Source organism: Poecilia formosa, unplaced genomic scaffold, assembly GCF_000485575.1.
Source record: "Poecilia formosa unplaced genomic scaffold, Poecilia_formosa-5.1.2 Scaffold121, whole genome shotgun sequence".
Lineage (NCBI taxonomy): Eukaryota > Metazoa > Chordata > Actinopteri > Cyprinodontiformes > Poeciliidae > Poecilia > Poecilia formosa.
In genome coordinates this window covers 781,273-795,365 of record NW_006800060.1, presented here as the reverse complement: position 1 = coordinate 795,365, position 14,093 = coordinate 781,273, and the positions used below count along the sequence as shown (strand labels likewise).

Genomic DNA, 14,093 nt, shown 5'->3' with positions numbered 1-14,093 from the left:
TTTGCTAACAACAATTGGCAACAAATCTGCTTCTCTTGGCCAACTGGGGGTTTATTTTTGCTTCAAAAAACGATCTGATTGGACACTGGAAAACAGTATTGATGTGTTCAAGTTATCCTAATAGGAGTTAGCCTATCGGCAAAGCTATTCCAACCTGATATTGCATCATCGCAATGCTAAATATGAAGCAGCAGCACATACGTCCCCATTGGTGATATCAGCGTAGATGGTCCTATTCTCAAAAAACAATAGAGATCTACGCAAAGAATTTTTATGTTAAGATAATGTAGCAAAGTTTAAAGAACAGCTGACAGGCTGTCCATTATGACGCTATAGCTCATAACTTTTTTTTTAAAGATCAAGACCCTCCTCCCACTACTGCTTGGTTCCAGTTGATGCTAAGCAGGGTGACATTTTGGTTCTGGTTGAAAGGTCAACGGGCATCTTCATAAAGATTATCGATTCATAAGTGCAGTTCAAGGGTTCAAATGGGCTTACTGAGCCTGGATTTAAACAAGTCAAATTTTCTCCATATTTTATTTGCTAAAGGACTGGCCAACCATTAACAGGCATTAACAGATTTGAACAGATATGGAGTTTGGAGGGTTGGTTAAGCCACTGAAACACTGACTCTCTCTGCCGTTTCTATTTTCCTCCTTTTGCATGAAATGATGATGACCTCTAACTGTTGTTCTTCTTTCTCTCCTCTGCTGCGTGTCGGCCAGTTGGGGGGTCGTTCAGTGGGAAAAGACGCTGTTAACAGCCCTTCTGTTGAGGGCTTCGTCCAGAAGGCTCTGGTCACTTCACCTGAGGTTCCACATCTTTCACTGCTCCTCTTCATGAAACACTTTACTGTTTGTAGGGATGACCATGCAAAGCACGTCTCAGCATGCTCCAGTTTCAACCTTTTTATCATTTGTTTCTACTGAACAGTTAATACAAGTGAATATAATTACATGAGAAACAGGTGAAATGTTTCTTCATTGTAGTAAGTCAAATAAAACAGTTTTTATACATCGTGTAAAGAAAAAATACGTTCAGAGTCATATGTTTTGGTAATTCTGAGGATTATGGCATACGGCTAATTAAAACTCTAAAGTCAGCTCCTCCGAAAAAAATTATTACATAAAACCAACTTAAAAAATATATCAGTCACCGGTGACGACCACACGATCTGCCTGTTTGAGCTCGCCGTCAACGCGTCGCCACTCAGAGAAACCGGTCTGATGGAGTCGAGCGTGGGTTCTCTGCAGACAGGAGTGGACTCACCTGATGGAGCCAAAGCGAGTTTGAACTTTCCACTAACTTTCTAACAGACATTGATGTTACTGTGTATGTCCATGTTGTGGCTTATGCAGTCTAAGAGGAGACAGCTGAACTTGTCCAGCAGACAATCATTTCATTGACATCCTGCTGAAGGAAGATAAACCACATAAGGTCATTGCCTAAGAAGCCAGGTGTTCAGAATGCTGTCTCCAAGCATGTTAATGGGAAACTAAGTGGAAGAAAAAAGTGTTCTATCCAAAAATTTTGGCGGTGATTCACAAGACATGGACTGCTGCTGAGGTCGGTGCTTCAAGAGCCTGGAGGAAGACTGAAGAGACAGGATCCAAGTTGTCTGAGTCCAACGTTAAGTTTTCAGAGTCAGTGATGATTTGAGGAGCTTAAAGTCAGCTCAGTTATTTACTATGTAATATTAGAATACTTCATGATTTCACAAGCATAATCCCCAGCAGGCATGCAAACTACTGAAAGTACAGATACCTGGTTTAATGACGATGCTAGCTCTGTGCTGGAACTCTAGACTTCTATATTGTAAGGAGGGAGGAAACACACCAAACCCTAATGTACTGTTACCTTCAGTTGTTATGAAAATGCTGCACTGAGAAGTAGTTCATATGATGAGTTCAGCAGACTCATAACTCCACAAGATGTTGGAAAATTGCTGCTCCTGCTAGTCTGAAGGGTTGCTCTGTGAGGCAGAAGCTTGGCTGGAGACTGCAGCACTAAGGAGGAGCTTTGTGGAAATAGGCAGAGTTTTGTGAGAGCAAGAATTTAGGCCACCCTGAATGGTTGCCACTGAGGATTCAAGGATTTCTCAAACATGCATTAAAGAATCAAGGCAACTCTCCAGGTATGTTTTAGATGGTATGTCATTATGACACGACATTAAGATCGTGTCAAAAATGTCAATTTTACAATACCCTACCTTAAACACTTTAGCTGGGCCAAAGCCTCGTTCATCATGTAATTCTTTAATGATTCTGTAATTATGCAAAGGGAGTCCCAACCAATTATTTAGTGCATATGCGATACAGGACATGGATGTAAATTTCATACATCATATTGTGATTGTCTGAGAAGCTGGATTTTGACTTTTCATTTGCTGTAAGCCATAATTATAAAATATATACAATTTACCTACTGAACTGAATTTCTTTTGGATGACATTCTAGTTCAGTAGGAGGCATCTACTGAAATGTTTTGTCCATAAGCTGCATGCTTTACACCCATTTATGAGATGGAGACCATTTTGTAGATTTTATTGTTTGCTAGCAGTTGTACCCAGAATGTCTAACTGTGCTTAATCTATACCAACATGTAGGGCTCTGAGGAGTGGGTATTGATTGAAAAACAGCAACCTTATCAACCAGACCATGACTGGAGGGCAGAAGAAAAGAATAAATCTCACATATCCGATTCCTCGTGGGACAAAAAGGAGCTGGAAAAGGAGATAGACATTACCAAAATGATACATAAAGAGGAAGAAGGGTATAACAGAAAAGAAGTGAAAAGCCATATTGACGAATTTCCCTCAGCAAGAACACCCAGAGAGGCAGCTGTATGCTCTGAGACTTGGCCTTCTGCGATTCAATTACCTGAGAATGTAGACTGGTTACAAGACAAATCTCAAAGTAAACTCTCTCAAGCCTCAGGCCCCGAGGCAAACAGTGATGCGGCTCCAGGCTCGCGCCAGATAAAGGAAAAGATGGGCTCTAAACTGAGGAAAAAAGGCCGACCCCAGAGCCTGAATGTGGGAATCCCCGCAGAGCTCAACAGGAAGTCTGGGAGCGATTCCTCCGGAGAGGAAAACGAAGACTCTGACTCGGACAACACGTCAGAAAAGACATCTAAAAGAGGAGATCAGGGCAATGCCTCCCCAGTAATCATGAGGAAAGACAATCAGGGACTAACAAAGGATCAATTTGTTGGTGTATGCAAAGACAACAGGAAAGAGGAATTTGGAGAGGGCAAAGAGGTTTCCAGTCAGGTGAAGCGAAAGGTCAACCAGATGGGAATGGCAACCATTGATTTAGGCATGTTAAATGGACCAGGGAAAATAGAAGATGATAGTTCTTTACCTAGTGGCAAAGTAGAACATGTGGTGAAGGTACGAGGAAAGGGCCTCATCGACAACAAAGAGCTAGCGGAGGTAAAACTTCGACAAGTCCGAACGCACGAAAGAAAGGTCAGCAGCTCTGGTGGTGAGGACGTTGAAGGTTTCTTGGGTGACAGAAGTCAGAGGATCTCTCTCCACCGGCTGTCAGGCAGCAGCTACCAGTCAGAGATCACCAGGATTGTCCCCCTGAAGCCAGAGCGCTCAAAGAGTGTCGCATGTAAGGACGAAAGGGACCAACTGGGGCAGGAAGAGTTCACGCGACTTGTCAAAAGAGAATATCGCTGGTCAGTCGGTTCTCCGGAGGGATCCTCTGACCTCCACTGGACTGACATCGCTGGCTTCCACTCAGCCTTCCCCGGAGACCCGGAGGGTTTTGCCAAAACAGAAAATCTTGACGAAGGCTTTCAGGCCAGTAGAGGCTCTATGGAGAACCAGCAGTTTAGTTTAAAGGGTTCAGCACTTCCAAAAATGGCTCCACCAGCTCCGCCAGTGAAAACGCAGAAAGCCAAGGAATCCGGACTAATTCTGAGGAATAGCAGAAATGCCGGCAGGGAGCAGAGCCTGGATGCAGCCAAGAAGAGACACTCGGTAACTCTGCTTGGCATCTACTATTCATTGGAGATAGAGCATGAGCTTCAGACGAACTTGCACACCATGTATTTATTTCAACAGTTTGTTATCTGACACACTCATCCATCTTACCTGTTTGTGACTGTTGAAGGAGCATGCACTAAGGGCTAGCTGAAGGTTAGCCGGAATGTTTGGACAATGTCCTACATAGCTACCCAGTTTGTTCTATTCCATTTCTCTTGACATGCACCACACTGTGCAGCATGTCTGCCATATTTGCACTGACTGTGAAGGTTTGGAAAGACAAAAGACATATATATATATATATATGTCTTTTAAAACTTAACAACCTTGAGTTTTACTTAACTCTGCAGTCTTAGTGCGATGCTTGGGAGGGTGACCCTTCAGACCAGTTCCTGAAATAACACACACAAAAGTCTTGTCGAAGCACACGTGGTTGTGCTTTTACATTTTACATTGTCCCGGTTGAGACAGGGACAGAGTAAAAAGCTAGCTGGATCCAAATGACCCTTAAGACCACGGGAGGTTGAAGGTTTATGAGAATCTCTGATACCTGTTATGTCTTCTTCAAACAAAAAAGGCAAAATGATCAAATACAAATTTAATTAAATTTAATAAACTGCGCATTTGAGAACTACCTGCTGGTGCTGGTAGAACAAACTATGCGTTTTTCGGGGGGTAAGCTATTATTTTAAAAAATTAGAAAGAAGCTTAGCATAGCATGCTTGGAAAGTGATTGAAATTCTTTATGATTAAACTTTCCAGACTAATGTCAATCTGAACTTGAACTTTTAGAATCTGCAGATAAAAAAAGAAAAAATGTATGAAAATCAGCAATGTTGCACATTTTGGGCAATTATTTCCTTCAAATTCACCTGAATGGAAAAACAAGTAGTGATAGAAACATGCGGATGCCTCTGACTGTGAAACCTCAGTAGGCAGTGAGTAGCCAAACAAAGCAGTTCAGTGCCTGACTAAGTCAGATTTCCTGCTTTTCAATCCACTGCTGCTACGTCATCGAGAGTTTGCACACATTTGGCTCTGGAATGAATTTTGAAAAGAAGAGACATGACACCTTTCATCTTTTTCCACCTTTTCATCCAAGTTGAGCTCTTGCGTAATGGATTAAACAGGGATGAGACGAGGTGTTGCTCAGCTCTTGGTGTAACGATCATATCAACATCTGATTGAACTCAGGGAGTGTGGGAAAATAGAGGCAGCTCCATCTAAGCATATAGGTCAGGCCATTCTCACAGATTTCAAAATACGTTCAGCAACACTTTTTAAGACTTTTGTCCAATTTTCTGCTGACTCTCTGATGTGCAAAGCTTTGCAACCAACTGGATCCCATGGAAAAAAATGACACTGGTTGATTGTTGCTGACACTTAGGCTTGCTGGTGCTGGTAGAACAAACTATGCGTTATAGAAGTTTGTGTAGGAGAAAAAAGAATCTCACATATTCCCAGTTTTTGCAGGTGTGTCCAAAGTGTGCCCCAGGGACCAGCTGTGGCCATGTGAAGGATTTTGTCTGGCCTCTGATCGCAATTCAAGAGACAGATTAACTTTTTTTTATTATTTCTGTTTTATTTCCCATGTTTACAGTTAAATACTTATGATGTATTAAATACAACCCCAATCATTTCATGTCCACAACAATTAAAGTAGATGTAAAAAGTACTGACTCATTACGTTTTTCACAAAATTATACCTATCTTAGGGAAAAGCCCCACTAAAAATTGGAAATTATATGTATGGTAATATTACATCACTTTTGTTTAGGATCAATTTTGTTTAGGATTTCTATATTCTTTTTCTTTTAAAATGTACCAATATTTTGTTCATTGAAATCATGCATGTTTTGTGTATTTTGTGTTGACAAATAAAAATTAACAAGATTTTTTTTCTTTTGATCCCCCACAAATTGGACAATTTTGGCTCTCATTGCAAACGTTTTGATACCACTGGTCTATACTAACCCCTGGGTTCTCTTTGCAATCTACATGCTACATATGTTGCTGTTGCTCTTGCTACCAAGGAGGTATACAAGATGTGCCATTAATTTTTCAATTTGAACATCTGAATAAAATCACAGTCTTAGTATAGTAAAATTGTGTACTTTTACTATGCCTCCAATATGGTGGCACTCAGTTTGATGACATCACCTGTAAACTCTCTGGTAGCCATTTCAGGTTGGCTAGCTAGCCATGCGTCATTCTGTGAGCCACTAACAATCAACCTGTTGTGTCACTTGGCCATATGATTATGTTGGTTGCTGCCCTGTCTTTACGTGACTACTATTACACAGACAGCACATCTAAACTGTATTATTTTCTTCTGACTCTGCTAATTATAGCTACTTGCTTAGATCCTGTTTGTGTTTTATCAGATTCACCTCTTAACTGTTCTCCAGACTGAATGCTGTGTGCTTTGGTAGTGGGAAGTTGTCCTTGAAATTTGTGCCTAGATTCATATGTAGCAGACTTGGATCTGGCTGAATTTCAGACCTAAACTTAGGCTTATGAGAAACAGAAGATTTATCAGTGTTTGACGAAAGTGTTGAACAATTTCTTTCAATTTAAGAGTTCAGAGTTTAGGTTTACTCTCCACGTAGCCTATGTGATGCTTGGAGTTTTGTGTCTGCTTGGCTGTCAGTCCTGTTCAGCTGTACTAATCTTCCATTGCTCCCTTTGCTCTTTCCTTTGCTTCCCCCTGCAGGAGCCCGTCTCTACTCCGGCCATATATGAAGAGCCATTTGGTGACCTGAAGGTTATTCTTTTACGAACCCAAGTTTGAATGCTCACCCATCATCTCTTTCCCTCTGCATCTCTCTTAGCTCACAAACACTTCCAAACCCGCAATGGAAACTGTTTCCTGTCAAAAAATGTCAGTACTTTTAAAAGCTGTAAGAAACAGTCCTTGTTTTCACAGGCAACATTATGATAAATTAATGTGCGAATCCCTTGTGATTTGTTGCCTCTAAAATGATGTAGTTTATAAATTGTGTTTTTTAATCTGCATTTTGAAATGAAACTAGCTAGCTACCTAGCAGAACACTCAAAGTTAGCTATTCTCAGTACCTGTACAACGCATAAAAATTAACTCAAGTTGCTGTAAGACACAATTTAAAAGGAAATAGTAACTATTTAAAGCTTTCTATGACATTGCAAGACAAGACAAGACAAAACTGTGGTTAATTTTGGATGTGACAGAATGAGAAAAAGCAAAACTTTAGCAGATAACAGGAAGGATGAACGCATTTTAAATTTTATTCTTTTGAGATTTTAGCCATATTTCCATCCAAAATGATGGAAATATTGACAGAATTTCAATAATCTTAGAGAAGAGGTAATAATCTCATAAGAACAGAGTGCTGTTTTAGTAATGCTAGCCATGCTAATCACCAGTGCTAGATGCTAAAGCTACTTTACAATCTCCTCTCCATAATCAATTTCACTCATTGTGCAATTTCCCTTTTGCTCCTGATATAAATAATTACTCACTAGTCACATGAAAAGGTTGAAATGTTTGCATTTCAGTTTTTGTGATAGAATTCTTTAACAGAAATTGTTTTAGACTAAAGGCAGCATTAACAGGTCAAAGCTTCACAATTGTTGGAGATTGGATATGGAGCACAGAAATTCTGACTGGTAATATAAGTTATAACTTTGTTGACTTATGTTACTATTGATAGTGTTGTACCATGTTTGTCCTCTAAAGTTGCTACTCAGCTTCCCAGAAGCTCAGCAGATCAGCACTCTGTCTGCTCTGAACACATGCTGAGCTGCTGCATCATCTAACCAGCCTAATGCGCTACTATCATTCATTTCCATCATGACTTCATACTGTGAGCAATTGGCTGCATTTTATCTCCACATTTAGAGCTAAGAGTGCCAGCATGGAACCTAAGGCACAATGTTCCTGTTATATAACGTTTATTTCCCCTTTCCAGTTAGTTTTTTCTTTTATTTACATTAGTAAACTGCAAAAGAATGCTTCAAAAAATGTATGTGTATATCTTCCTGTTTATCTCGGTAGCCTGTTTATTATCCAGCCTGGCCATTGCCTTCCTGTGCTATTCCACTCGATTTAAATCTTGCTTCACAGCTTTCTCCCGTTCACTTGAATTCCTCTTGTTGGATTTCTACCAGATTGGTTGTCGTTTTCTACACTGTTTTAAAATTGTAGTCTGCTTGTGGTTCTTATCTATGAAAGCGGAGGAAGTGAAGGAAGCCGTTCAGTCTGTGTTGGCCACGCTTCTAAATATTGAATTAGCATTAACAGCCACCTCATTTGGATCAGCACTTCTCTCTTCACAGTGGAGGATGGTTGTTCTTTTTACCATGCTAATAAAGAAATTATTGTAATAATTTCTTTATTATTACAAAAAGAAATTATTGTAATAATTTCTTTATTAATTTCTTTGGAACCAGTCTGATGTCCCGTGTCACCTCACAGGCTTTGTAGATTTCAAATCAAGTGGATCCTCCCCCAGCCCCATCTTCTTATCTGATAATCCTTCATTCCACATATTTTTCATTTGGTCTTTTTTCATTGCATGCCCTCTGTTTTCGGACTCTTCATCAAATGCATCATCCAGCCCCTGTGCAACTACAGGGTTGCACTCCCCACCATGTCCATCAACCACAACGAAGTCATGTAATAACACAGAGGCGATCCTTTGTCTGTGCTCACACCAGAAAGAGTCCGAGGAGAGGAGGCCTCAGCCAGGCCTCGCCTCGGAGGAGGAGCAGGAGCGGGACACAGTGGCCTCTATGAGGGACACCCAGCTGGGCATCGAGCGAAAATGCTCCAGCATGACGGTCAGCTCCACGTCCAGCCTAGAGGCAGAGGTGGACTTCACTGTCATCACAGACCTCCATTCTGGGACGGAGGACTTTTCCAAGGGTGGGTCCGAGTTCGGGGAGCGGGAGCAGCAGCCGGAGGTCGGACGGGAGGACTTTGAGGAGACCTCCAGGTTCTACTCGGCCCGCTTAATGGGCTCCAGGGATAAGTTCCCGATGGAGGAGAGGCTTCCTGAGGAGGGGATCCATCATGAGGTAGACAGACGAGTGGCGCCGGCCCTCATCCTCATCATCACATTCTGGATTCATCCTGCCTTGCTGGAAATGCTGCCATTCTGATTCTTATGTTTTATTTATTAGCATTTTCTGTTTTTGACTATTTCATTATGTTCCATTTTTCCCGGTTTGATTCAAAGCCTCGTTTCTTCTCTTTTTTGTTCAATTAAACATTCCACTGAATCTTTACATCATCATTTGCTGTTATTTTTGCACGAAGCACCTAATAAAAAATTGTTTTACAGTTTGTACCTTCAAACAAAGTGGGTTTTTGTTTGTTTGTTTGTTGTTTTTTTTAATAGCTATGGGAAACAACTGGCTGCAGTCGGTAGTAAGTTTACTGTGTGTTCGTTTCGCAGCCTCCAGTGGCCAGGAAAGATGCCAGTGCTGTGAGTGTGGCCCACAAGCTGAAGCGGACCGACACCAATGGAGCCGAGGTTCACCAAAACATCACAGATGTTTCACCACAAGTAAGCAAAAGTATTCACATGCCCTTGAACTTTTTCACATTTTGTCCTACTACAACCACTATTTAGATTTTATATAATAAAATATATATAAATGAGGGATTAACCATGTAGTACAGTGCTTCTCATTTCCGGTCCTCAGGCCCCCTTCCCTGCATGTTTTAGGTGTTTCCCCACTGCCACACACTTGGATTGAATCTATGGGTGATTAACAAGCTTCTGCAGCACTTAATGCCTACAGAAGAGGTAATGCAATCATTTAGATCAGCTGTTGTGAAATACAGGCACATGTAAAGCATGCAGAGCAGGAGGGCCTGAGGACTGGAATTGAGAAGCACTGATGTAGTCCCTCATGGTTAGGATAATGCTGTGTTTACTGTTCAGAAAACGGTTGTAGTTTTGAGTTTCTGAACATACAGTGATGTGAGAAAGCGCCACCCTTCAAGTTTTCCTATTCTTTTTGCATGTTTGTCTCACTTCAGTGTTTCAGAACATTGTACTCTGGTTGTCACTAAAACTATGTCAAGAAACTTAATTATTCCCCCCACCCCAAAAAGAAATTAATAAAATAAGAAGAATGGTGGAAAGATCTAAACACTCCAGAGGTCCCTAATGGACATGGAGAAAAAGTTTTATTTTGCGTTACCTCACAATACGTTTTCAATACTTTGCAATGTCTATTTTGTATACAGTCACAAATGTCAATTTAAAATTTCAAACATATACACATTTAAAGAGCCTCGGTGAAAACGTGTTTATATATTCTTAACTCTTTGATGCAAAAACAGATTGAAAATCGATTTATTCACTGCGTGTTTATGTCAGTGCAGTGTTGAGATGGAACTGCACATGAAAACGTTCCTTTATTATTGTCTTTTTGTATTGGTCTGAATAGATATTCAGACCAATACAAAAAGACAATCAAAATGGTCAGATATGACTTTGAAAATAACTCACAAATAGTCCAAATAGAATGTGGATGTAGGTTTTCTTTCTTTCCTTACGGAAAATTTGTTTACATCTTAGAAGGGAGATGGAAAGCCCATGTTTGGACTGTTTTGCTTTTGTACATAGGTTTGTGGTGCATTTCTATCCAAAAGACAAATATATAAAACTTCAGATACCTCAAACAAGATATTAACATATATGGAAAAACCTCACACCTTATATAATAGCACAAAGTATGATGGCCAAATACTGAATTGAATACTCAAAAGACTGAGTATTCAATTATGTTGTATTAACTGATCAGTAGATTATTGCAAGAGAACACAAAACCTATCGAGAGGGAATGCAAAAGTATTGCGAGGTAAGGCAAAATATATATATATTTTTCCCCATGTTCCTTAGAGGGCTCTGTAAAACACAGACAAGATTTTCTTAAACTATTTATTATTAAGTACATATAAACAAGGTTGTAAAACTCACCTGCATTTTGCACTACATTATAAACTTTTACATCATGATTATTGGGGTGGGACCTATATATATTTAAATATGACATTAAACAGGTTGCCTGCAGGGGCGGATCTACTGGGGTGGCATGGGGTGGCAGTTTCCACCCCAAACGAGAGCCTTGCCACCCCTGTTGCCACCCCAGCTAGCGATAATGAATTCAATAAATAGTTATGGCAAATCGGACATTAAGCGCATGAAACTCTTTTTTCCGACAACATTGAATGCAACACAATGTAACCTGACACCCACTGCTAAATAGCGGGAAGTGCGAGAGAAGGACAGAGTGCCAGCAGCATTGATGGATAAATATTACTGGACTGGACATTACGTGATTTATCGTAAGTCACACATGCGCCATTGCTGTCCATTGAGTCAGGAATATCGGTGGTCTGGAAAATACTACAACCACGCAAAGAATCAGAACAACGGACGCAATGTTTAGCAGTTAATTCAACCATAGATAATGGTAATAAGGGCTTCAGATTTCACAGGTGAGGAAAACGTTTTAATTTAAAGAAAACATTGAACAAGTGAGCAGTGGGTCAGTTATACTAGCCTAACTGTTGCTGGCCTGGTATTAACTTTGATAACCTCTGCGCAGTTCGGTGTGTTTTGGTTCCGTTAGCACTAAAATAAGACAACCCGCCCACCAAGTCGTCAGTAGAACAGCTGTTTAAATCAGCTAATCAACCACCGCGGTGATCAGGCGAAAATGTATTAATAATCACAATCTGTTGTCAGACATAATGACAACATTATGTTGTCATTATGTCTGACAACATAATGTAACAGACTGGATGTTCTGTTTTAGTGTTTTTGCTACTTTTTTGTGTGGGAAATGTTTACTTTTTGGTGTTGATTCCCCTGATCGGTAATCTCTGCTCTATCTGCTCGTTGAGCTGTTGTTTGTCAGTTGCCATGGCAACGGGTCGTGTATAATACCAACATACAGAGCGAGAAAAGGCGGAATAGAAGTTGTTGGAGCTATTTTTTCTTTATTTCTTTATCCATTTGAATTTTGTTACTTTATTCTTAAATTTCTATTTTTTGTATTATTTACAGAGTTTATTTGTAGGTTGATAATTGTTGATTTTTTTTATTTTTTGTTTTATTATTTTTCTTATTTATTTTCTAAATTTAGACAGGAAGTAATGTGGGTCAGTCCACTTTCTATAAGTGTAGGGGCCTGGTGAAGGACCAGCAGGCATTTGGGTTTGGGGCCGATGGTTTTTACCAGAACAAGAGAGGTAGCATGAGAACAAATGAAAGTTTGAACTCTGTAATTGTTTGGTGAAAGAGGAAAATAAATCACCAAGAACAATCAATAAGTTTGGACATTGAACCTTCTTTTGCCTGTGTCTAGAAACATGACCCCAGTGCCTTAGTAGTGGCGTGGTGGAACTTTTATTGGATGTTTGGCTTGGCAAACAATCAGAAGTGGTTCTGTCTAGTTTGGTTCTTCACCTGTTTATCAGCCTTATTGTACCTTTATTGTGGCGCACTGCAGCTGCTGCAATTCCTAAAAACAAGTGACAAAAACTGATCTAATCCCCTGTGTTCGCAAACTGTGGTGATATTTATAACAGTCGTCAAACTACGGCTCCTACAGCATATTTAAAATAAAACGATTGACCAATATAAATAGAAATTCGCCCCTTCTTGCATCTTGACAGAACTAACAGAAACTAAACTGTTTATAGATTTGCATCATGGAGAATTGATCAAACATCAGTTTTATAATCTTTATTTTAAGTCGTATTTAATAGGTATATCTAATAACAAATGATGGCGCTACTAACATTTTCGTGACAGATTTCTCCTTGTCCTGTATTGGGATAAAATGGTTTTCTGAATCACATAGCGACCAATAGGCGCCGTCTAGTCCAGTAATGCATATCAATTAGCAGGAGTATAAAAGACGTAAAAATAATTAACTATACTAACTGTGCTACATGAAGCTCATTTTGAAACAATGCAAGTTAAAAACAATATATATATATATATATATATATATATACTGCCACCCCTAAAAAATCCCTGCCCCCCTCTTGCCACCCCATAAATATTTTCTAGATCCGTTACTGCATGGCCTGAAAGCACAATATTAATATAATAAAAAGTGAGAAATTATGCTTTAATAATTTAAAGTTGATTTGCACAGTGTTACTTTTCTAATGATAAATTCATGAATGACATTTTATAAATTAAATCTTAAATATTAGGCTTTAGAGAGGATTAAAGCTGCTGAGGTCAATTCGCATCATCGGCTCCAGTAGTCAGAAACCAGTCAGGCAACACTGCTGCGTGACGTGCGTTTGGTGGAAGCCTGGGACTTTGACTATAGAAAGAATCTCTTTTTTTTTTTTTCTTCCTCTTCCAGGGAGCTCAGTGACACGGCAGCCATGTTCCCAAAAAAATGGGGAGCGTAATAGAATCATTAAGGCATGATTAAAGTATTGACAGTATATTAATGAGAGGGATGAAAGCAGCTGCGACTGCCATTCATCTCCGGAAGCAGAGCAGTGAGCGCGGACCGGCTGTCCCGCAGGTGCCTTATTAAAATGTAATCAGGGCCAGGCTCTTTAGCCATTCAAGCTAATGGTGTGGATGTGCTCAGGAGATGATGGAGAGAGGGGCCCTTTGAAGAGCCGCATCAGTGCTGAGTCATTGCTTTAAGGTTGTCGGAGTAAGCTGAGTGCTCTACGCGCGCGCGCCTCTGCACAGTAAATGGAGGATGAGATAATCTATAGGCAGATAAAGATCTACAGTAACGTCGGTTGGCCAGCAGAGGGAGATATTTCACAAAGATTAGTTTGTGGACGTTACAACAGCCTGTGTAGATCACAGTAAAACATCACATATTTTTACTTTTATAACATACAACGAGGTAGAAAAGTATGACTTCATTTTAGGTAAAGTTTTATAATATCAGCACAAGCATTTTCACTTTCTCTAGATACATAACAAATAGAAAAACATGGAAAAAACAAAAAGTGAGTAAATTGCCATGACAAAGTTTTCAGTCATATCAATCATTCTGTGTTTTAATTCCATTTTATGTTATTAATTAGTTCACGATTTAACAGTTCAACAGCTTA

The 14,093-nt window shown here is 39.9% G+C and overlaps 1 protein-coding gene across 1 annotated transcript in view; it reads left to right on the top strand.

Moving 5' to 3' along the window:
• The window catches only part of LOC103144107 (band 4.1-like protein 1), a 75,477-nt gene that overhangs the window by 48,538 nt on the left and 12,846 nt on the right, over positions 1-14,093 (top strand). Inside the window, exons 21-23 of the mRNA XM_016675752.1 lie at positions 6,708-6,758; positions 8,690-9,049; positions 9,430-9,600. Of these exons, the coding sequence (XP_016531238.1) occupies positions 6,708-6,758; positions 8,690-9,049; positions 9,430-9,600 (582 nt within the window). The remainder of the gene's footprint in view (positions 1-6,707; positions 6,759-8,689; positions 9,050-9,429; positions 9,601-14,093) is intronic.